Source organism: Adiantum capillus-veneris, chromosome 5 (assembly GCF_014529385.1).
Source record: "Adiantum capillus-veneris isolate H3 chromosome 5, ASM1452938v2, whole genome shotgun sequence".
NCBI lineage: Eukaryota > Viridiplantae > Streptophyta > Polypodiopsida > Polypodiales > Pteridaceae > Adiantum > Adiantum capillus-veneris.
The window spans coordinates 124,140,573-124,165,520 of record NC_140935.1 but is presented as its reverse complement, the minus strand read 5'-3'; the positions used below and the strand labels follow the sequence as shown (position 1 = coordinate 124,165,520).

At 42.7% G+C, this 24,948-nt stretch overlaps 1 protein-coding gene across 1 annotated transcript; it reads right to left on the bottom strand.

Moving 5' to 3' along the window:
- Positions 1-797: 797 nt before the first annotated feature.
- Positions 798-7,647, bottom strand: LOC147458039 (homeobox-leucine zipper protein ATHB-15-like). The gene is made up of 18 exons (XM_086512801.1): positions 5,950-7,647; positions 5,614-5,815; positions 5,371-5,471; positions 5,192-5,282; positions 5,015-5,110; positions 4,828-4,941; positions 4,653-4,745; positions 4,413-4,568; positions 4,212-4,286; positions 3,754-3,854; positions 3,500-3,677; positions 3,257-3,427; positions 2,885-2,965; positions 2,632-2,766; positions 2,220-2,533; positions 2,023-2,128; positions 1,262-1,414; positions 798-1,174 (listed from the first exon to the last, which is right to left on the bottom strand). The coding sequence occupies exons 1-18, from the start codon at positions 6,159-6,161 to the stop codon at positions 1,007-1,009; spliced, it is 2,547 nt and encodes an 848-aa protein (XP_086368927.1). The 5' UTR covers positions 6,162-7,647; the 3' UTR covers positions 798-1,006.
- Between the last annotated feature and the right edge of the window lie 17,301 nt (positions 7,648-24,948).

The window sequence follows — 24,948 nt, the reverse complement described above, 5'->3', positions numbered from 1 at the left end:
CTAGATAACGGCACGACAATATAATTTTGCCCCTCTTTGATACCATTGTCCCCTCAAAGCACAAGTTGTGCTTGAGGTTCATCTCAACTCAACTGTGAAAAGGAAAAGAACTAAACATCCTCTTTTTTTCTTAGAAAAACATGAGTTTTAACTAAAATGCACTTCGAGTGAGTATCAAAGGCTACTATCATCACTCGATCAACAACCAACAAAGTATAGAATTCAACACCCACAGGTTTTCTTTAAATAAAATGCTTGCACACGTGGTGTAGAAATTGATGGGCCAAGTATTCTTCTTTCAGCACAAAGGCAGCCATATGTTGTGGCAGTCATATTTAGAAGAAAATTTAATATGCAAAAAATACAGCATTGAGCATTTAGATGAGTGGCAAGAAAGTTTGAGCCAAGCTTTGGTCATTTTTTTCTGAACTTTAGTCTTTCAACACTAAGTTAATTGCTGTGCGGTTCGATTAAGAAAGAATACAGCATTGAGCAACCTGAAAGTTGACAAACTAGAGATATGATCACTTACCTATTCACATTAAGAGGGTGCATGCAAATGTGTTGAAGTGTGGGTACATATCTAGCTAGGAGAGGTGCGACAATTTTTCGCAAGCACTATGCGTATGGCCCTATGATGAGAATGTGCATATGGATTTGGTATGATGAGACATTCTCTAATGAGACATATGCAGATGGCCTTCACAAATGTATATGCATTTGGTATAATGAGACAACCTGGTGCCAGCATAATAATATAGAATTTTGCTCCAATAGCATAGAAGTGCAAGCAGAGATTTGTAAGGAAAAAGTGAAACTAAACTTCTTAATTCAGGTACTTTACTTCATGGGCAGTCAGCCTTCCTGTCTATCAAAGTGAGATGGTTTCTAAAGGAGCTTCATCAAATATCTCAAGCTCTGTTACATTGAGTAGTGACTCAAGCTTTTACAAAAGTGCTGCTGAATGCCATATGAACTAGAAAACATATCTGAGTTTTTACAGAGCTTATAACTGCTGTAAAGGCATATTTGCAAAGGACCAATTGCAGAACATGAACGCGGCTACACGCATGTTGTGGTCGCTAGTGAGCACCTTCCACCCGGTGGCACGCTCAAAAGCAACAGGTCGTCCCATGCTTGTTCGGCAAATTCCTGCTGGTAGACAGGCATACCCCTGCAGCTTCACCTTAGTCAATGCAATGCCCCACACAATAATTATCAAAATAGTAAAACAATCAAGAGAGAACACGGTAGAACGCACATCTTTTTGAAGGAACGGGGGAGGATGAGAATAATCGGTGTTCCTGCAGCTATCGTTGAACATCCGCTCAAGAGAGAGATCCCTAAGTGCAGTTGAGTTTGTTTCCAACATTTCCAAAGCAGCATGATTTGCGAAAATGAACTCCGGCAATGGCTACATACAAAAGGCACGCCATAGAACATGCATAAGATTTCTTCATGTCAACATCTGAGCTGAAGCATATGCACAAATGTCTCAGAAGATGTCAACCCTCTAGAACAAAATGAGGTCTAGCAGTGGCTTGATCCATGCTATATCATTAGAGACAAAAATTTGGAAGAAGCAAGAAAGTTGGGGCCCATTAGAAAGGCTTCTATTAATGATTGTTAAGCCATAATGACCGTTAAGCCCTAAACAAATCATTAAGCCATAATGACCATTAAGCCACATGCGTACTTGAAGTGAATGTTAGGTGTACTGTACTACCTCACATAGAAAAAAGGAGCTATTATGTACTACCGCACATTGACTATTTTGCTTAGTTTTTGTTTAAAACTTCACAAGGACAACGAATACATTCGATGAAACCATAGTAACAGGGAATGGCCGTTTTCAGGTCTCCGTTCCCATTCCAAGTTCCCATTCCGCGTTCCCGTTCCTGGTAACTATGGATGAAACGCCCTCCAAATATTGACCTTTCAGAAGAATTTCTTCTCAAAGACCCTAATACTGAAACTCAAAGGCGAGCTAAAGCATAGTTACTAACGATTGAAAACTTCTACCTTCCAGGCACAGCAAATCACTGAATCTCTGAGTGACCAGAAACTCTTAAACATCACTTCAGGGTTTCCACCTGTGCACGGAAACAGCTCATGCCCTAAATATGACCTGCGCATAAGAAAATTATCAATCTAAAGGACCTCTACACTGAAAGTCTCAAACCGACAAAATATGCAGACCTTCATTCAATAATATATACCTGTAGCTGTCTGCTATTTGCTGAACAAGGACCAATGCTTCTACACCACTTTGCAATGATACGTTAGGAGAGGGATGAGGACGTAAAGAGACCGCAGCTTGTTGAAGGACATCCACTAGAGCTTGCACATGACGTTGCGCGCTTAGGGCCATAATGTCACGGCTCTCTGTCTTGTACATGTATTGGAAAGCTATCGTCACCAAGGAGCTCTGTTCTTGCAGACCATGAGATTTACTCCACGGTGATCTACCACTTGTAGCTCTATCCTCCAGTGAAGAGGCTAAATCCAGGGTTTCTGATGATGGAGACTTCTCCTGCCCAGCATTTAGCTGTCAGTGGCGTGTTCTTAGACAAAATCAATGTCACTTTAGAAAAAAAAATGATCAATGTAACTTCAAATAAATTTTGTTACTTTAGCAGCAGGCAGACGCATCACACGAAATCCGGAAGGTAGGAGCGGAGCATCATCTGGGACAGATGCATCAATGGGTGCAAAAATCAATTGTGCATACTCTCCAGCTGCAATTTCCTCCATGCCACTGCAAAGCTTCAGAACAAAAGACAAACAATAAGAAACATGAAGGCCATAGTAAGGCATGAGCATGAGCATAAGCCAAAGCCTGAAAAAGTGATTACAAGTTGCAAAAAAGAGGCAGACAATGTACCTGAAGGAGAAAGTCGTCAGATTGTAAGATATCCTCGCCTCTTCCTAATCTAGACTTCTGGACTCGGACTACCTCTAGCACCTGAACATGCATGTCACCAACATTACACATCCACATAAGTTGGGTCCTCTAGTAGATCACATTACACTACAGCCCAAGTAGCTCACATGAATTGGCCATCACTCAAAACAATGGAAATAATTTGCTTACAATCTACACTTAGTTTTACTAACCAAAGTCACTACGGTCAGTACGTTACTACGGTGAGTATGTTACTAACTTCTTTAGCCGTTCAATAGAGTATCAATAGCCTGAGGAAAACAATGAGATACTAATAAATGCAAAGCTTCCAAAAATGCTCAAAAAGATTACCTCATCTTGTCCTACAGTAGGCTGAAATACTCGCACAGAGCTGAACTTCTTCTTTGGCAAAGAGAATCCATTTGTCTTGATGGAGTCATCTGGAATGGAGCCTTCTCCAAAGTCTGACCAGGAAATCCAACGTTCCCGCACAAAATGCAGTAGCAGGGCAGCCGGGACACCCTATGTCACGTGCAAATGAAGTTAGTAAATCGCAATCCACATCATAATAGATGGGACTAACAGTCGGCCCACCTGTAGAAACACGGACGACTTGGCACATATGATACCACCCCTTAATCTGGCTCTTGCCTCTCCAAGCTGCTTACAACTGGGAGGGGGATTGATATGCACACTGACTGCACTCGGCCCATCATTGATAATTGAGACCCACCCCTCATCCGGGAAACAGTTGACAGCATCATTAAAACCTCTAAACAAAAAATCCCCTTTAAAAGATTGCAGTTACCTTGGACCAACAATAAAATTGCTCACGCTTCCAAACTAACCTGATCAATCTGTGGCTGAAACCACAAAGAGACGATGTTGGATCACTGATCGGAACCACATCAACTTTCTCTTTCATTACATTGTGCAAATAACAAAGGACCTGCAATAAACACAATTTTGAGTTATGGTATGTGGTAAGACACCATTTGCAACAGCTAGGCTTCTGCAAACATCCAAACTCGTGCTAGGCTTACGGAACTAACTTGATTAGACTAGACATCTAGAAATTTAATAGGCAAACTAGAAAACAATAGAAACCGCAGACATGGTATAACAACTACCACCAACCAGCTCTGTAACTTGACTAATCATCCAATAAATTAAGGCAACAATACATTTTTAGTTAAAACAAGCCATCCCCTTACAACTCTACTTTTCAGGTTTACAGCTCTTGTTTTGGTCCACAAAAAAGTGCCACAAAAGAATGGCCATGACAGTAACAGAATGGAGTACTCACTTTGTGACTCACTCTCCTCGCTAGGATTACCGATGACTCATAGAGAGGTCGAAGGCCCTCCATAAAGCTCCCAGACTGTATGCAGCATACAACAAAGTCATTCTACGGCATCCTACACAGGGATGGACATGGCCAAACTCGAACGTGATTGGTAGAAATAGGCAAGTGATCCAAGGCCTATGAAGATGGTAAAACAATTACCTTGAAATTCATGTCATCTATGACCATCACCATCGCCCCACCTTGTTCGTAAGGTCGAATCAAGAATCCACTGGACAGCATCTCTGCCCGGACAAACCCAGGCATGATAGGAACTTCCTGCACCACCTGTCCAGCTGCAAGAGATCTTTCACAGATCTGTACAGCACATACTACAATAACATTAGTAGACATACAAGAATGACTTCATCCATGCACACGTAACTTTGCTATGATAATTACCACCAAACTCCCATCCTCTATGCAACATGTGTATCTTAGAGTCCAGAAATCCCAAGGTGCATCTGAAGTGGATGGAACGGTTGAAGCATACATCTGCAAGAGTATGAGATTTACCATTGTTACATCCAAACACTAGCAAGTGGAAAGGCATGCTATAACCGTGTAAATGTAAAACCTGGGTATGCACAAGTTCAACCAAGCCCCCACGATCTGCAGCAAAACTTGCTAACACATCTATTTTTCTACAATCTTGCAGCCACAGAGGCCGGTTCTTTGCTATTTCGGCAACCTGCACATAAAGCCGACATGAGTGACACTACTCCAGAAAGTCATAATATCCGAAAGCAATCAGCCTTCCTTACCTTGAAAGGCTCCAAGCCGACAATGCAGCACGCTTGTGCAGCAACTCCTCCATTTAAACGAATCAGAGCAAAAGCTCCAATGGAATCCGGACCAGGCTAGAGAGCATAAAGAATCAAATTTCAATGTGTTCGTTCACAAGAATTTATGCTAGCTGCACGAGGATGTGAAAAGCTAACCTTCATCCCAGGCAGCGGGATCCCATCAACCACATTTCCTGTGGCTTTGGTGAGAAACTCTGCAAGGGTTTTCTCAGCAATAGCAGACAGCCTGCTCTTTCAAACAACAAATGGCCTTAAAGTCAAAAATTGATTGTACACATGTACATACATACATAACTGAAAGTGGAGACACATACTGTGACAAACTCCAATCTTGAGAAGGATGTTGAGGAGAATGTTGATGCTGCCCACTAGTCACGACAGACTCGGAACTTGTGTCTGCTGTGTTCGCTAAAATCTATATGCAGAAATCATGAGTTACAAAATGAGGAAATAAGCACACGCAAAAAACAAAAGTACAAAACAAAAGATTTGTAGTACTTCGGCCCTTTTTATCCTTTGTGATCCGGTCAACATGACAGCAAACGTAGAGAACTAACCGGATTATTTGTTCTAGGATTAAGATCAACACTGGGCTGCTGCAGCTGCAACTGCTGGCGTAAATAATGATTTTCTGACGTTAAGTGGGCTGCTTGCTTTTGCAGTCTCTCATTCTCCTCCATAAGAATTTGATTCATAGCATTAAGCTTGGTGTTCCAGCTATTCAAGCGAGTCATTTCCTTCCGTTGTTTCTCCCTGCATCTGAAATAAACATCACAACATCCTGTCTTATATTCATTGCACAAATTCACTATGGAGCTGCCTCAGAACAAATTGAAAGCACAAGAGCAATAAGCCTTTTGCATGCATGGCACTACAAATGGAATTGTTTGTACCTCCGGTTCTGAAACCATACTTTAAGCTGCTTGTGACCAATGTTTGCAAGGATTGGGCAGTCCTTGATAAGCTGCTGCCTACGAGACGAGCTTGGCTTCGGGCAGTCATTGTAGACACGCTCAAGAATGTCCACCTGCTCTGGGGTGTAGCGGGCATATTTGCCACAATCGAGGCTACCAGACTTCCCATCTTTACCCTTTGTAGTACCCATCTGGATAAATTCCCTCCAGGAAAGGTGAAATTTTCTTAATTGAAGCCAATTGAAGCACCAGCGTGTTGCAGGTTGTTAGAATGAGAAACAGTGAGCCGTAGCCAAGGCCTAAGAGGGAAAATCCTGTCAGAAACGCTTTATATCTTGGTACCAGCTATGGAAAGGAGAGTAAAAGCCTGCAGAACGAGAAATTAACATGAAGAGGGGCCTCATGATGGAAAGGCCTTGAGTAGAGAAAGAGAAGCCCAGGAAGGAGCCCTTCTTCTCCTACTGCTGCTGCTGCGGCTGCTGGCTTGGAGTGCGCTTCCTTTGGGTGGTTCACTGGCTTGAAGAAGCTAGATTCCAGGCAGCGGCAAAGCCATGTGGGAGAGGACTACGGTTCAAAAAGCAGAAAATTGTTCGTTTCTGATGTGCCCAAAATGCTCCATTTGTGCTGCTGGTCGCTATGGATTGCATTCCACACCCACACACACATAATTGCAAATGTCCCCTCTCTCTCTCTCTCTCTCTCTCTCTCTGTGCGCTTGTTGCGCGCTTGCTTGCTTCCTCTCTACAGCTACAGAGCGCCCTGGGTCAAAAAAGGGCTACAGCCCACATATTTACTACCTACCATTAAATGCCGAAAAGAAGTGGGAAGGAAGGGAAAGAGAAGTGAAGGCCTGGCCTCGCCTTGCTCGTACTACTGACAGCTCAATGGGGCGGATTAAAAAAAAACCTTGCAGCTGTGGAGCCCAAGAGGAAGAAAGAACCACAGAGACTCAGAGAGAGAGAGAGAGAGAGAGAGAGAGTGAGAGAGACGCTACAGCCACGATACATACGCACTAGCTTTCTGCTAGCCTCTAGGTGCATGCACAAGTGGAGGCTTTTGGGCAATCCACTACCCACGCTGGCTGCACACAAGAAACTGAGGCTGTTGAGCGACCCCCATACTAGGCTAGCACATACGACTGAGGCTTTTGGGCGACCAAGAAAACGGATGAATGCTGCAAAATACGTTTTGGGCACTCTCAACCCGACGCTGTTACGCAGAAAGAGTAGCAGTAGAGTAGCCTGTGTAGGGTTTTTGAGGCTTCCAAGACGAAGAAGAAGAGCAAACTTGCTTTTGGGAAACCTTAAGTAGACACAATTTAGGCTGTAAATGTGCTCTTGGGGAGAGGCACGCACAGAGAGAGAGGAGGGGCCGAGGGGGGTTGGGGGAGGGACCGAGAAGGACAAAACTAAAGCAAGGACAGAAAAGCCGAAAGAGAGAGACTGTGAAGAGTGTGTGTGTGTGAGAGAGAGAGAGAGAGAACCGCTCTGGCCCCAGGTCCTCAGCCCTCTCGCTCTCAAGCCGCAGAGCAGAGGAGAGACAGAACATTGAAGTAAAGCCGTTTGTAAGGTCGATCCAGCAGACTCCAAATATACTAGCCTATTGCTGTGAGTCTGCAGCCTGCTGCTCTGAGCTCTCCTCTCTCCCGCTCTCGCGCCTCTGCAGACTCCAGAGGAATGAGAGGATCTTTACTTCTGATTATTACCTCTCTCCAGATAGCCTAGAAAGAGGAAAATCCATCATGTGGACACTGCAAATGTGCAAGAAGGTTTATTTGAGACTTTGAGTTGTTATTATTGACAGCCGCACTTTAGGACAAGACAAGGATTAGGGATGCCTCCATTATTTGGTAAAAGCTCGCCTATGGAGACACAGAGAGAGAGAGAGAGAGAGAGAGGGAGAGAGAGCCAAATGATTTACATATTGTATTGAGTGAAAATCAATCAAATTAGGGTGTGCTCATGTGAGGCTTAGTTACCTCGTAAGCTTGGCAAACGTCTATAGGGGCGCGGAGCGAAGATCGGAGCAACAAGTAGAGAGAAACTTAGAGCGACGTTGTGGCGATCAGGCAATGTTTCGTAACTATGCCTTTTTAGACATTGTTAAGCTACTAAGCAAGTGGAAAGCTACAGCATGTCAAAGCTTGTCACCAAAACTAAGCCTCGTGTGACCATTGCCTTAGTCTAAATTCCCATTAGTGTGCGCGCGCTCACACGCGCACCCCTCATATATATTGAGCTCTCTCCTAGAGAGGAACTTGGAAGTTGGGGAGGGACAACAAGACAGAATCCTGACAAATCCCACTTACTACGAGGGCCTGTGGGGCTCACGGATAGACCTATCTCTCTCTAAACTTTAAAGTTTTTAACCATATGGCACACTCTCTCTACTCGACAGTGCCTCTTTCAGTCTTGGCCCTTGGGAGAGCTTTTTGCCTCTCTCTTGTTTCTCTCTAAAGCTTAAAGTCTCTCTCTAACTCACTGAACGACACAAACACAGCCTTTCACAAGCACACTAGTTGTACAATCTCTCCCCCTAAATTGTTCTGATTTGTGTTAACTTCTTTACCTTCCTAAACCTCCTCCTTTTAAGGTTGCCATTTAAGTCCTTATTCACTGGACAGAAGTATCATTGTATCCATTCAATTCCCTCTTATGAATTCACACAGTATGCCAAAACCATTATACCATAGATAATCATTAAACTTGAGTTTAGAGTTTACTCACATGACGCTTAGGAAATGGTCACGCGAGGCTTAGTTATCAGTTATTTGTTCAAATAACTAAGCCTCATTCTTGGTCACACGCAAAAAGGAGCATTAAATGACTTATTGAGCCTACCCTTTGTAACTGTGCCGAATTTGGCATAGTTGTGAAGTTGAAGGCATAGTTGGGAGGATGAATGAACAACTAAGCCTCGCGTGATCATGCAAGAGGCTCAATTATTCAATAATTGCTTTGTCTGTGCATAGTTGGCATAGTTATCAATAACTGATAACTAAGCCTCGCGTGACCATGCCCTTAGTTATTTCACTTCTTCAACAGTTGAACCTCATAGTGCTCGCACTTAATGATAGTATGTACGCTCGGCTTTTGTTGCTCAACTCTGCAATTTTGGGCATAACTAGACTCGCCAGCATCACCTTATGTATGGATAAACTAACTAAATCTTTTTGCGAAACACGATGGCTATATAAACAACAAGCTACCGAATAATAGAAAAACAACGAGAGTATTTATGTGAGTTATATTTTGGTGACGTCAACCTTACATCTTAGAGGGCAATATTATTGTCAAAACTTGAGAATTTTTTGAATGTCACATGGTGTGCAAGTGTATGTTCCTTTGCACTCAAATATACCTCATTAGTAAACAAGAAAAGTTTGGTTAGGATTATGCAAAATCCAACATACAAGGGTCCAAAATCAAGAGTGTCCTATGAAATAACAATCAATGAAAACACCACATCGACAAGGCCAAATGTTGAACCCTTCTAGCAAACCTAATCTTACAAGTAATCATGTTGACAAACAGTATCGGATGCATCCTCCCCTGCACCTTTAAGGTGTTCTATTGTGCTCTCATTTTCCCTATTGGAAGCTTTCTTCCCTTCCCTCCTAGGCTCTCACCTCCTATGGTCACTTAAGTGACTATGTTGCCAATTTTTACATATTAATGGTACTTGTGTGCACACTATTAACACTACCCAAGACTCCAAATCATAGCATGTCATAAGACCCCCTGCATTTAGGGTACTAAACATTGCATACACAATCATTGTTGGCTTAGTTAGCCATAGCCGTGAGAGGCAGATGGGGGAGAGAAGAGAAGAGCATGAGTAGAGGTAGGTGAAGAGTAGCTCTCATACAAGCAAAAATAGAAGAAGTTTAATTAAAGCCAAAGCTACATATGAAAAGATTTAAGGTATCTAGCCACCTTCTTTCCATGTGTTCTTGGCCACTAATTTTGTTGCATGGATTAAGGGCTTTCTCATGTGCTCGATAAGATTTAATTATATATATGGACCATTGACTTGATGGCAACCCAGTATCAACTAGATGGCTTTGAGATATTGCTAGTCAACAAAGCGATAAAAGAGATAGACCATATTGTTATGCCAAATTGTGAATCTGGGTTTGAGTGGAACGCCAGGAGATGGCCAGGAAGTAGTCTCTTCTGGAAACCCCATTCTAAAGGCATCTATCACGCATTAATGCACGAGAATAAATGGTCTAGACCCCTCAACAAAATATGGAAGAGACAATGGCCAGAAGAATGGTGGGGGGAATTCATGGAGAACATCTGGACGCCAAAGTGGACGCAGTTTATGAAGTTTTGTGGAAGGTGATGTGGGGTGCTCTAGTGATGCGCGTAAAGATCCAGGAAAGAGGAATTGGGTCCGATCGTTGCTTGGGGTGCAGGATAGCTAGTGAAGATCTAGCCTACTTTTCATGGAATGCCAAGCGAGTAGAAGCCTGGCGGGGAAAGGTTGCAAGTGGATTCAAAGGACATGGCAGATCGGGTTCTTCAAGACTGATTTGTTCCTTGGTTGCAAGAAGATGGGAAACCCTGCCCTGCTTATCTACAATCAAACTATCAAATACACGGTCAAATACTTTTTCTTCCGCCATATATGGCAGGTGAGGAACCATCGTGTATTTGAGGGAGACCTTCAAGTAGCAAGCTTCTAAGAGATTATACGAGAAAGCAAAGTGATTTTATATACACTCGAAAGCAAGCAAGATCCGGGAGACCGGTTTTGGGCTACCCATGACATGTTGTCAACCTGTGAGAAGTATTAGCCTAGGTGAGAGGCGGTAGACATCTAGTTTGTAATATCTAGCACCTCAAGGCTCGGCCTGAGCTTGAGGCTGTTTTGTAAATTCTATGTTGTGCTTAATACAATCCACTCACAAATTGAGAGTTTCACCAAAAAAAAAAAAAAGTCCCCCTATCAAGTATTATCCACTTTTGATTTAGTGGCTCACACAAGTTTTAGGCAGGTTCCACATTTAAGAAATATTTACATGAATCGAATTATAACAAAGATCTAAGTCCTGTGGCTCAGTTCTGGGACTGCAATAACAAGAAATGGAAAGATATTGATCAGTTGGCTTCGCAGTTCAACCTTAGTGGGACAGAAAGTCTACTAGCAACCAGAGTTCTTGAAGGGCTAGATAATTGTTGTATGTCGGTGTGTGAATCCCAAATTCAAGTGGAAAGCCTGTCGGTGGCCCAAGTGCAGGCAATTTGGGAAACCAAACACCAAAGACATTTATCTATCTCTTATGGGCTCGGCTAATTGGTTATCTACCAATTAATGGGGTAAACACTGACCGGAGGCAAGATGGACATCGGTACTGAAGAACATTTGGACCCCTAAATGCTCCTTGAGAATGCAGTGCTTTATTTGAAAGGTCTTACTGGGGGCACCGTCGACAGGTGTAAAAATTCACACTAGAGGGATCGCTCCGGATAGATGCGGTGGCAACAAAATTTCTTGTGAGGATCTTTGTAATGAAATTGGCCTATTTAATTTGAGAGTAGCCGAAATTAATGAGAGTACTTTTGAGAAATGACTTTGTGAGCATAGCGGGTGAACATAACTGAAGATAGCAACATATTCATAGCAATTAGTTAACTTGGCATGAACAATACTTTTGCAAGAGAGAGAATTTAGAGAACATGACAACAGTTGAGGACCGGATTTATGTGGAGCCGGTCCCCCCTTCAATAGGCATTTGTATTATGATTTCTCCCATTAAGAGAGACTTGTTACAATACAATCTTTGAGTTCCTTGTGACCTAGGTGATGCAATGAAGATGGAAAGCTTCATGCATCACAAACATAACATAAACTTGAAGAAAGCTTTAACTATCCCAAGCCTCAGTCCCAAGACCTCAAACACCTTCGAAGGTGGAGAGAACTAGCAGGGAATGAGGGTAGCGAAGAGGAAGAAGAAACATTTCGTAGGAGAAAGAATTAGTTCCTCACTTATCATAACTCTTGTTGCTAGTATACATAATAGCATAGTAATGAAGAAGAAGGAGATGGCAAGCTTAAACATTGAAGCATGGCTCTTGGTTGGATTTGCACTCCATATCCAAGAGTGTTGGTGTAGGCTCTCAACCTCTACTTGCTTGGAGAAGGAGAGGGAGCTCTTGCACTTTGCATAGCACACAATGAGAGTGTTTGTGAGTGTGTGTGGGTGAGTATACACCCTAAGAAACCCCCTAGCTTGCTTGGGTCGACCCCCCCTTGTAGCTCATGCTTGAAGCTCATTGGACCCCTCCAGGCCTAGCCAATCATCACAAGCACGAGGCATTAAAAGCAGCAAGGGTAGCCTTGAGACAAGTGTCCCCCTTTCCCCTTTGAGAGAGAGGGCTAGATAAATGCTAAATCAATTAATTAAATCTCCTAAATTATTATTGGACCCCTTGGGTGGCCAACGATAGGCTTCAGGCACACCATGAGGGCAACATGAGGAGGAACTTGACGAGTGTCCCTTTTGCTTTCTTTGTACCATGCATGCCTTGTGTGAGTGTGTGGATGTTATCTCTCATCCCCCCTCATGTAGGGTTCGCCCCCTCCTTGTAGGGATTGAGTCTTTGACTTTTTGACACCTCAAGCCCCTCATGCATAGGCCCAGTTCCCACCACAAGCTTGGCTCATAAGCACTTTAAGCTTGGGTTGGGTTCTCACCTCAAGTGCAACCCTAGCATCTCAAGCATGTCAAGCACCTCAAGCATCTCAAGCACCTCAATCATCAAGCACCTTAGTCATCAAGCATGACAAGCAGGACAAGCACCTCGAGTTGGGTCGGGTTCCCGCGCCTCAAGCTCAGCCCTAGCATACCTAATGTAACATTTAATGGCCTAATATCTTATGTGTAGCGAAAATTAGCATGAACATAGTGGGCATTTCATTAGAATAGATTCCTAATGAGAATTACAAGAGTGCTTGGGTGGAGAGAGCAACAAAAAGCATAACACCTAGTTAGATAGCATCGACAATACTTTCAAAAGAGAGAGCAATTAAGCTATTGACAACAGTTGAGGACCGGATTTTCATGGAGCCGGTCCCCCCTCCAAAAGGCTTTGTATTATGGTTTCTCCCATCAAGAGAGACATTATACAACACAATTCTAATGTAACATTTAATGGCCTAATAACTTATGTGTAGCGGAAATTAGCATGAACATAGTGGGCATTTCATTAGAATAGATTCCTAATGAGAATTACAAGAGTGCTTGGGTGGAGAGAGCAACAAAAAGCATAACACCTAGTTAGATAGCATCGACAATACTTTCAAAAGAGAGTGCAATTAAGCTATTGACAACAGCTGAGGATCGGATTTTCATGGAGCCGGTCCCCCCTCCAAAAGGCTTTGTATTATGGTTTCTCCCATCAAGAGAGACATTGTACAATACAATTCTTTGTGTTCCTTCAAGACTAGCTAGTGCAATGAAGATGGAAACTTCATACACTAAGCAAAACACTTAACAAACACAACTTGAATTATCCCCGTTCTCAGACCCAAGACCTCACACACCTTCGAAGATGGTGAGAGCTAGCAGGGTATGAGAGTAGATTGAGAGGAAGAAGGAGTATCTTACGAGAAAGATGTACATCTCCTCACATAATCACTCATATGTAGCATAGCTTAGCTTAGTAATTAGCTTGGTAGAGGAGATGAGCATGCATTGAAGCTTGGCTCTTGGTTGGATTTGCATCCACATGCCAAGAGAGTGTTGATGTAGGCTTCTATCTCACAAGCTTGGAGTAGGTGATGAGTTCTCCATTAAAGCTTGGGAAGAGATAGTCTTCTCTTTCTTCACACATGAGCTTGTGTGAGTGTGTGTGTGTGTGTGTGATAATGCCTTGCAAAAATCAGCCCCCTCTCTCTCTCTTGGGCGAGCCCTCTTGCTAATTGCTCTTGCTGAAGCCTCATTGGCCCTCCCCAAGTCAAGCCAATTACAATTAAGCAACATAAGTGATAGCCTTCTGACATGTGTCCCCCTTTCCCCTTTTGTGAGAGCTTTAGGTAATTAAATAATTAAACTAAACTCTCATTGGACCCCTTTGCCTCCTGGCCAATAGGAATCAGGCAAGCCATGGGGCTCCTGAATGCTCATTGGACCCCTTGGGAGACTGCCCAATAGTCTTCTAGGAGACTTAATTCTCATTGGTTTCTTTTATTAAATGTTTTTTAAATTAATTAAACTAGATTTACTCTACCTTAATTCTCATTGGTCCACTTCAAGGGTCATCCAATAGAAATTGAGCACACCTTGTGGGCATCTGGCCTATGGAGCTGACATGTGTCCTTCATTCCCTTTGTGTAAAGGGAGCCTGTGTGTGTGTGTGGCTTTCTCTCTCATCCCCTACCTTTAGGGCTCGCCCCCTCCCATGTAGGGATGTGCAAAGACTTTTAGGGCACACACAAAGCATCCAATTTTCCCTAGGTTTGACCTTTGGACACAACCGTTGAATTTTTGAACCTTAGCATTTTGGAAGTCTTAATGGGCTGAACCTTAGGGTCTTTTTAGCCCATTGTTGCACATGGCTCTTTTGCAGATGGCCCCCCCTTTGAATCCCTATTTTCCCTCCTTTGGATCCCTACTGTGGCCGGTCTGCTAGCTTAACCAATATTCTAGCTTTTTCTCCCCTGGCCTTCCCCACATTAAATGATCAGTTTAATATGAGAAAATCATTTAGGAGAATTAGATATTGATTATTATGACACCTAAAGTCAAAGGCCTTTTACACACATTATTGGAGGTCTTCAATGAAGCTAACCCTAAGGTCTTATGCTCCATTTGTTAGCCTTGCTCTTTGATAGACCATCTCTCATTTGGGCCCCTTTACCATTGGCCCTGTGTTGAGATAGATCTATAAGCACATGTCTATATCTTAACACTTGTTCCCGTTTATTCTCCCCACATTAAGTGTCCCCCTTTCCCCTTTGAGACAAGTGTCCCCCTTTCCCCTTTGAGAGAGAGGGCTAGATAAATGCTAAATCAATTAATTAAATTCTTTAAATTATTATTGGACCCCTTGGGTGGCCAACGATAGGCTTCAGGCACACCATGAGGGCAACATGAGGAGGAACTTGACGAGTGTCCCTTTTGCTTTCTTTGTACCATGCATGCCTTGTGTGAGTGTGTGAATGTTCTCTCTCATCCCCCCTCATGTAGGGCTCGCCCCCTCCTTGTAGGGATTGAGTCTTTGACTTTTTGACACCTCAAGCCCCTCATGCATAGGCCCAGTTCCCACCACAAGCTTGGCTCATAAGCACTTTAAGCTTGAGATGAGTTCTCACCTCAAGTGCAACCCTAGCATCTCAAGCATGTCAAGCACCTCAAGCATCTCAATAATTAAGCACCTCAATCATCAAGCACCTCAAGCACCTTAGTCATCAAGCAGGACAAGCACCTCGAGCTGGGTCGGGTTCCCGCGCCTCAAGCTCAACCCTAGCTTACCTAAGGTCAAAGGCATTTTACACACATTATTGGAGGTCTTCAATGAAGCTAACCCTAAGGTCTTATGCTCCATTTGTTAGCCTTGCTCTTTGATAGACTATCTCTCATTTGGGCCCCTTTACAATTGGCCTCGTGTTGAGATAGATCTATAAGCACATGTCTATATCTTAACACTTGTTCCCGTTTATTCTCCCCACATTAAGTGATCAATTTAATATGAGAAAATCATTTGGGTTGGTTAGATATTAGATATTAGATTTTATGACATTACCTCTCTCTTGAAATCATATTCGTCCTCGACTATGAGGTAGAAGAGATAAAGCCTTAGTCATTAGTCAATTTTACTTAGCGGGTAGAGGATCCCTTTTTACCCTACGACATCTTTCCAAGATGGATGACTAATCCATTTGGTGCTTGGGAGACATAGCTGTCGCAAGCATGTCTGCTCTTTAGTCCATTTCATTCTGCCAAAGTAGAGTGACAAATTCTACTTGGTGTTTGAAAGACGTCATCATCACAAACATGATTTTAAACATGCATATTAGTTAAATTTGTGCACAATTAAAAAGAGGACTAGTCTTATAAGACAAAAACATGAGTCATTTAAAAGAAATTTGTACATTTGCTTACTCTAAAGTAGCATTGTAAGCAATGACAAGGTTCATACTATCCTTAAGTTGTATTCCTTGCATCCATCTAGCATCTTCAAAAGGATAGTTTTTGAACTTAATCAGATACCGTCGGATAATCTTACCATGTCGTAGTACCTTGTCTTCATCCCGAAGAACAACTTCGGGTTGTAGCACCTCTTCTTGGTCTTCAATTTCGGGAGGGTCTTCAATAATTGGTTCAGTTGGTGGCTCTCCTTTGTAGGGCTTAAGTAGGCTTACATGAAAGGCATTGTGTATGAGCCAATGGTTGGGCAACTTGAGTTCATAATCCGTCTCATTGATGGGCTTCAAGATTTGGAAAGGACCATAGTATCTTTTTGCTAGTTTAGCATAATACTTTTGATGGCCCGTAGGATTTTTGCCCGTCGTTGGCCTTAATCGAGCCTTAGGAAACTTGAGTAAGACCCAATCATTTTATTTGAACATTAAGGCTCTTATGTGCTTATCAGCAACAGCTTTTTGCCTTTGTTGAGAGATGGATATAGCCTCCTTAAATTAATCTTTTGAAAAGATTCTTGTAGGTCACGGCTATACTCATCGGCGGCAAAGATCTTCCCATGTACTTTGAGTAGCAAGGGACTTTTAGGTCTTCCCTCAATGATCTCAAAAGGTGCTTTTCGCGTAGAAGTATGTACAATATTATTGTAGGCATACTCTACAAGAGGTAAGTACTTTTCCCATTGTGAGCGTTGATCTACTTCGGTAACATAAGTCTTGAGTAGATCGAGTATCGTAAGATTGGCTATCTCACTTTGGACATCCGTTTGTGGGTGATAGGCCGAAGAGAAATTCAATCTTGTTCCTAGATTTTCAAAGAGACCTTTTCAAAAATTACTGGTCATTCTAGGATCTCTATCTGACACGATGGATGTGGGTAATCCATGGTGCTTGAAAATCTGAGATATGAAGAGAGTTGCCATTTTATGTGCTTTAATAGTCTTTTTGACAGGAATAAAATGTGCTTGCTTGCTAAACCTGTCAACTATTGTCCATATTCCTGTATTCCCATGGATAGACTTGGGTAATCCAAAGATGAAATCCATGGATATACTCTCCCATGGTGAATTTGGGATAGGCAATGGCTGGAGTAATCCAGGTTGCTTCCCTCTATCATACTTGGTCTTTTGGCATACTACACATTTTGAAACATACTCTTGTATGTCCACTTTCATGGTAGGCCAATAGAAGTACGTCTCTACTCCTCGGAGAGTAGGTTGAATACCTCTATGCCCCGCATATGGAGGAGCATGGGATTCATACATAACTTTCTCACGAAGGGAATGGATAACACATAGCCTATTGCCGTGGAGAAGATAACCATCCTGCAAGGTGAATGGTTCCTCTTTCTTTCCCAAAGCAAGGGCTGACATTATGTCTCTAAAGTCAGGGTCAGTAGCATACTCATCTATCATAGAGGATAGATCATTGTGAGTAGCTATAGACACCGCATTAACTTTGGGTCGTCGTGAAAGTGCATCGGCCACTTGATTGTGATTACCAGCTATGTGAGCAATATGGAAATTAAATCGCGAAAGAAAATTTTCCCACCTCATTTGTTTTTCGGAAAGCTTGGTTTACGTCATGAAATACTTGAGACTTTGGTGGTCGGTTCGTAGGATAAATGGAGTCCCCAATAGGTAGTGCTTCCATGTGTCTAGGGCATGTAGAACAGCTAAAAGCTCTTTCTCATAAATGCCCAAGACTCGTTCATCAATATTGAGCCTTCGGCTCTCATATGCTATGGCATGCCCTTCTTGCAGCAAAACTGCTCCAAGGCAATCACCACAAGCATCACATTGGATCTCAAATGGCTTTGAGAGATCCGGAAGCACGAGGACTGGTTGGGAAGTAAGCTTTTCTTTGAGCTTTTCAAAAGCATTTTTCTCCTTAGCAGTCCATACAAACTTAACGTTCTTCTTAGTTAAGTCATGTAGTGGTCCTGCTACTTGAGAGAATTTTGCTATGAAGCGTCTATAGTATGCGCACATACCAACGAAGCTTCTTAGCTCATGTAGATTTCTTGGGTTAGGCCATGCTTTTATTACCTCTAACTTTGATGGATCCATTTGGATACCATCTTTAGAGATAATATGACTTAGGTATTGAATCTCTTGAAGGAAGAATTTGCTTTTCTTTTGGTTAAAAAAAATCTTGTTCTCCCTCAATGCTTGAAAAATCACTTGGAGATGTTGCTTATGTTCCTCCAAAGACTTGAAGTAGATGATGATATCATGAAAGAACACTCCAGTGAATTTGCGATATGGTCTAAAAATTTTCTCCATCAAACGATTGAACGTAGCTGGTGCATTAGTCAAGCCAAAAGGCATGACTAGATATTCATAAAGACCAAACGTTGTGCGAAATGCGGTCTTTAAGATATCTTCATCCACTATCCTTATTTGATGATAGCCACTCTTAAGGTCAATCCTACTGAATTAGGTAGAGCCTTGTAGCTTATCAAACAAATCTTCTACCCGAGGTACGGGAAATCTGTTTTTGATAGTGATATGGTTTAGTGCTCGATAGTCCACACACATATGGCATGTACCATCTTTCTTTTGCACTAAAAGGACTGGAGAACAAAAGGGAGAGAAACTAGGCCTCACCATCCCTTTGTCTACCAGCTCTTGTACTTGCCTCATGATCTCCTCTTGTTGAGCTTGTGAGACTCGATAAGGAGGCTTGTTAGGTGGTGAGCTTCCAGGAAGGAGCTCAATGCGATGGTCATCATCCCCTCGTTTTGGAGGTAAGTCCATAGAGATATCATCGATGAACACATCTTGGAATCCTTTTAGAAAATTGGATAGGTCTAACTCTTCTTGATTCCTACCATTTACATTTGATGAAACATTAGTATCTTTTAGAGACTCTTTGACAAAAATCATGTACGCAGAAACTGAGCTCTTCATTGACTTATCAAAAGCAAGAAGATTTACAAGTGGAATAGTGCGACCACGCTCACTAGCATCTATATACATGTTCTTTTCCCTGTAGGTGAAGTAGATTCTCCTTTCAGGGAACTTCATGTTGGCAGCCATGCGATCAAACCATGGTGCCCCTAGGATAACATCCTCATGTTGGAGAGGAGAGATGAAGAAGTCTTCTTTGTCGACATAGCTTTGGACATGAAGCCTCAACTTCCCAATCAAGGGAGTAACAGAGGCTTGTTGTCCCTTGAAAGCTGCATCATCCACTACTATATCTCCCATCTCAAAAGCTTGAATGCCCAACTTGGTGGCCAACTCCATTGATATGAAGTTAAGAGTAGAGCCAGGGTCAAACAAGATGAAGACATCATGCTCTCTTACCTTTCCCCAAGCATAGGAAAGTGATGATCCTTTGCAATGAGCATCCTCTTTTGGAGCTTCGATGGTGGAAGCCCTAGGAGTCTCATTGCGAGTATTCTTCTTGGGGCAAGAACGATAGCCATGTCCTTGCTCCCCACACTTGAAACACTTATGGTCCTTGCGAAAAGCTTCAAGCTCTTCAGGAGAGAGTTTGTTTTTACCTTTGTAAACTCCCTTCTCCTTGGACCGATTGTTGTTGTTGTTGGAATTGACTTGGGAAGTATTTTGAACATTGGTTTTCCCCTTTGCATCATTTTTGTCTTTGTTTTCCATGGGCTTAACATTACGTCTAGCCCCTTGATGGAAATTGATGCGTGAAGCAACCATGGTGTGATGGATTACTTCGCTAATAGTACCAGGCCGTTGAGAGTTGATGTATTCGGCCATCTCTTCAGGTAATCCCGCACAGAATTGCTGCCTTTGCTTGGCAAAGTCTATCTTTTGAAAGACAATAGCCTTGAGATGTAAATCCCAAAACTTGTCTACATATTTGTGGATAGACTCATGGGAGAGGAGCTTCAAGCTGCACCATTCGGTAAGAACTTTGTCCTTTGCATCGCTTGCAAGGAATTGCTTCATGATGGAAACTCGTAGAGTTTTCCATGTCTTTGGGGCTTCACCATTTCCACGAAGGCTAGCCCACCATTGACGAGCTGATTTTTGGAAGTGCATAGCTACATGTCGTAGCTTAGAGGACTCTATGAATCCCTCATCTCCAAAGGCCGCATCAAATTGCTGGATGAAGGCCAACACTTTGTCGGTAGCACCGAAGGTGCCATCATAGGTGAGAAAAGAGATACTCTTTCCTCCCTCCTTGAACTTCTTTAGCTTTTGTGACCTTCGCCATGCAAGAAATGATTTGGGATGTCCTCCCCTCTTGTATTCTCTAGGAGAATAACCATAACTTTCGTCAGAAGAAGAGGAAGGTGAAGAAGAAGGAGAAGAGGGTGACCTCTTCCTAGCCCTTTTCTTTCTTTGTTTCCTCTCTTGCCTTTCAGAGTGATGAGGAGAAGGACTATGTGTTGATCTTTTACTCTTGGGAGGAGTGGACGATCGTCTAGACCGCCGTCTTCGTGGAGCCACATCTTGAGAGGAACTTAAAATTTCATTGCTTTCTTGCTCTTTGGATTCCTCCTCTCGAATGGGAGAGAGTCTTCTTTTGGGGGTCTCTTCAAGAGGCCTCCTAAGCTCTCTCTCCTCTTGGAGAGGAAGGGAAGAAGTTGTTGAGTAACTTCGGCTTGCAAAGCAGGGTTGCCCATAGCTTGCTGCAACCTAGTGACGAGATAATTCACAAACATGGGAGCATCATCATTAGCACCTTCATGTGCAAAATCAAAGCTATCAATGTTCATTCTACTCTCTTGATTATTGTCAGCCATGTTAACAAAATTTATGTATGTACTTAGTGTATGCTTTGGCAATTCAAAACCTTAGTTGCCACTCCTCTTAGCCTTTGAAAATCGGCTCTTAAATATCTACACCCACGGCTCGAAGTGGTTAATTATATAGAGTAGAGGAATAGGTCTAACATAGCAGAGTTGCCAAGGGCTAGCTCCTTTCGGACTTCTTATGGCTCAATAATGGTAAAGCCGTAGGCAAGTCTAAAAAGACTCCATTATTAAGTCCAAATCTCCCGAGGTGTGCACCATCCCCCACATAGTGGGCTCAACAAAACCGATAATAGATCCCAGTTCCACTTACCCTAATATAATTAACAACATCAACCATTTATAGCCTACTTAAGGACCTCTCTTCTTAAGCAAGAAAAGAGAAACTAAATGCTCTGATACCAATGTAATGAAATTGGCCTATTTAATTTGAGAGTAGCGGAAATTAATGAGAGTACTTTTGAGAAATGACTTTGTGAGCATAGCGGGTGAACATAATTGAAGATAGCAACATATTCATAGCAATTAGTTAACTTGGCATGAACAATACTTTTGCAAGAGAGAGAATTTAGAGAACATGACAACAGTTGAGGACCGGATTCATGTGCAGCTGTGTTGGGGTATAAAGCCCAATGTGGTCGCCCAGGTAAGTGGGCGGGCCACCAGGTATGTACACATATTCTTTTTTAAAAACCTAATAAGAACTCACTATGCTCTACACATTACAGTAGAGCGAGTTCACCATATCGTCGTGCTCTTCTTCTCGCACTCTCTCTCGCGTCGCACTTCCACTCGTACTCCTTCAACTGGTATCAAAGCTCAGATCGAGGCTCGGGGCAGCACTGCAGGAGGCTAGAGTCACCAACTCAAATTGGAGTGAAATTCGATAGGCGAAGACACGGCCCCAAATCTCGTGGGAAAAGCCAAAAGGGCTTGGTGTTGTCAGAATTTCATTCTGAGGTCATCTCGGCCACTGTTCGGCTTCGACAAAGGTCTGCGCAAGCCATTTTCGATTACGTGGTCTCGACGGGTGCAGATCCGACTATGCAAATTTGGGGTTTTCGGCCTACGACTGCAGGTGTTGAGGATATCGACACTCCCAGAGTGTTGATTTGTGGCTGTCTACACATCGAAGGACGGCTCACAGTTCTTGGAGGCGTGTCACATACGACACGGGCGCATCTACACACAGACTGTAGGCGACATCCACAAGTTCATCAGGTAGCTTGTGTTTGCTGCTTGATATTCCAGATTTCATCCTGACATTGCAGGTACTTCCACATGGGATGTATTGTCAGAGATGATGTATGTTTGTTGAGGGTTTGCTGGCTGTGAGTCACGCAGCAAACAACCGCCGCAGTGGTTACAGCATACAGTGGGAAATTTGTGGATGTATGACTTTGTGGGAAGTCTATGTACTGTCAGATTTACTGCAGCCTTTGTTGAGGGTCGAGTGAGGTTTTATTGAGCTGGGGGATTCTCGAATGTTGAGATCCTTTCGGTGATACAGGTCTTGGAGTGATCCCTCGAGCACCCTTATATAGGCAGCTAGGATGTATTGACTGTGAGTTAGACAATTGGGATTGCATCTTTGCTTTACTGCCGTTGAGGCATTGTCAAAGTCTATGCTTACAGGACAGTGAGAGACAGTACAGGTGCAGGACAGGTTTACCCGCAGCTTACAGTGTTAGAGAGACAGTGTTTTTTGAGCTGTTTTTTGGTCTGTTTTTAGTACACCAGAGCCATTTTACAAAGGAGACTCTGCCAAAATTTCTGCAGAATCTGAAGCTTTCTTGGTTCATTTGATAGGTTGATATTGGTTCAGAGGTCAGTTTACAGGGGAAACTCTGTCGAATTTTTCCCAGAAAAGTAAACTACTGTGAAGCGTAGCTATGGCTGGATCACAGGACACTGCTCTTTACAATATCAAGAAGCTGGATGGAACCAATTTCCCATTGTGGAAGAAGTAGATTTGGCACGTGTTGGTACAAAAGAAGCAGATAAAACCTATAAAGCTCAAGGGGATAAAACCAGAAGATATGGACGAAGATGAATGGATCAAATGGATGAATTGGCACTTTCTACCATTATGCTGACTTTGGCAGAAAGCGTTTACTTCAATGTAGCAGACGAGATGTCGGCTTATCAAGCATGGTTAAAACTGAGTGATCTTTATGAGAAGCAGAGTGCAGCTTCACAGGTATACTGGCTTAAGAAGCTTGTTGACTTGAAGATGAAAGAAGGGACACCTATGTCCAATCATCTGAATGAATTCAACACAATCTATAGTCAGTTGTCAACTCAAGGTGTCAAGTTTGATGAACCTGTTAGAGCTATGTTCCTGTTGATCACATTGCCGGAAAGTTGGGACACTTTTCGCATAGCTTTGAGTAATTCTTCACCTCCAGATGGTTTGAATATAGCAGGTGTAGAAGGAAGTCTGCTTACTGAAGAAACCAATAGAAAGACAATGGACACAGGCAAAGGAACAGCCTTAATTGTCAGGGGAAGGACCAAAGAAAGTACAAAGGTGGAAAGAGGAATCAGTCTCGTAGCAAGTCCCGCAATGCTAAAGGCAAGAGTGACATAGAATGCTACCATTGTGGCAAGAAGGGTCACATGAAAAGAGACTGCAGAGAATGGAAAGCAGAAAAAGGCAAAGAGAAAGCTGAAGACCATGGTGAGAAGAGCAAGTCCTCAGTGAAGATTCAAGAAATAAATGTGACAAACACTGTTGCAGAGGATGACAGTTTAGTGTCAGGAGTCATCTACTTCTTGAAGAATACAATGGACTCAGCTCTTCTTACAGCATCTGATGGAAATGCATTGAGCGACTGGATTATAGACTCAGGGGCATCACTTCATGTGTCTCCAAACAAGGAGTGGTTTACCTCTTATGTGACCACTAAAGATCATGTTCGGCTAGGCAATGGGCAGACATGTGAGATCTTAGGTGTTGGAGATGTTCAATTGAAGTTTCAGAATGGCTCTTCTTTCACGCTGAAGAATGTGAGACATGTTCCCGCAATTACAAAGAGCTTGATCAGCACAGGTTTACTTGATGATGCTGGCTACGTCACCATTTTTGGACAGAACATGTGGAAGATATCCAAGGGTTCTATGACAGTAGCACATGGAGTAAAGTCTGGAGGACTTTACATGATTTATGTATCAAATGTCTCTAAAAATGTAATCAATGTAACCGAGCAGCCGAACGTTTCTTTGTGGCATAGCCGGTTAGGACATATGTCCAAGAAGGGAATGGAAATCTTGTCTCGTTCTGGTTATTTACCTGGCTTTTCATTTAACGATTTTGAATTCTGTGAACATTGTCTGCATGGTAAGCAAACACAACAGTCACATAAGCATAGAAGCAGTAGAAGAGATACACAGTTGGCACTTGTTCATAGTGATTTGTGTGGACCTAGGCCTAACCTATCTCTAGGGGGAGCTTCTTACTTTATGACATTTATAGATGATTACTCGAGGAAAGTATGGGTTTACTTTCTCAAGCACAAGGATGAAGCGTTTAGTGTTTTTAAAACGTTTGTGACACTTGTGGAGAATCAGAGTGGCAAGAAGCTTAAATGCTTACGCACTGACAATGGTGGAGAGTATGTTTCAAAGGCCTTTCAGGACTTTTGTGAGTCAAAAGGTATAAAACGTGAACTTACTGCTCCTTACAATCCTCCTCAAAATGGTGTTGCTGAGAGGATGAATAGGACCATACAAGAGAAGGTCAGAAGTATGTTGTCTAATGCACAACTGCCAAATGGGTTTTGGGCTGAAGCTGTATCAATAGCTGTTCATCTTGTAAATAGATCTCCTAGCAAGGTTTTGCAGAAGGATTCAGTGCCAGAGATGGTATAGTCAGGCAAAATGCCCTCATACAAGCATCTCAGAGTCTTTGGCTGTGAGGCATATACTCACGTTCCAAAGGAATTTAGGAACAAACTTGAGCCAAAGAGTAGAAAGTGCATCTTTCTAGGCTATGGTAATTCTGGTGAGATGGGGTACAGACTTTGGGATCCCGAATCCAGAAAGGTTGTCCGCAGCAATGATGTTCACTTTAATGAATCCAAATATCATTC

Excerpts from the sequence above, each read along its gene's own strand:
- LOC147458039 (XM_086512801.1), bottom strand. The coding sequence starts at position 6,161 with ATGGGTACTACAAAGGGTAAAGATGGGAAGTCTGGTAGCCTCGATTGT. Across the intron at positions 4,746-4,827 it reads TTGAACTTGTGCATACCCAG|ATGTATGCTTCAACCGTTCC; the intron begins GTTTTACATTTA and ends ATACTCTTGCAG. Across the intron at positions 2,767-2,884 it reads CTGACGACTTTCTCCTTCAG|CTTTGCAGTGGCATGGAGGA; the intron begins GTACATTGTCTG and ends TTTGTTCTGAAG.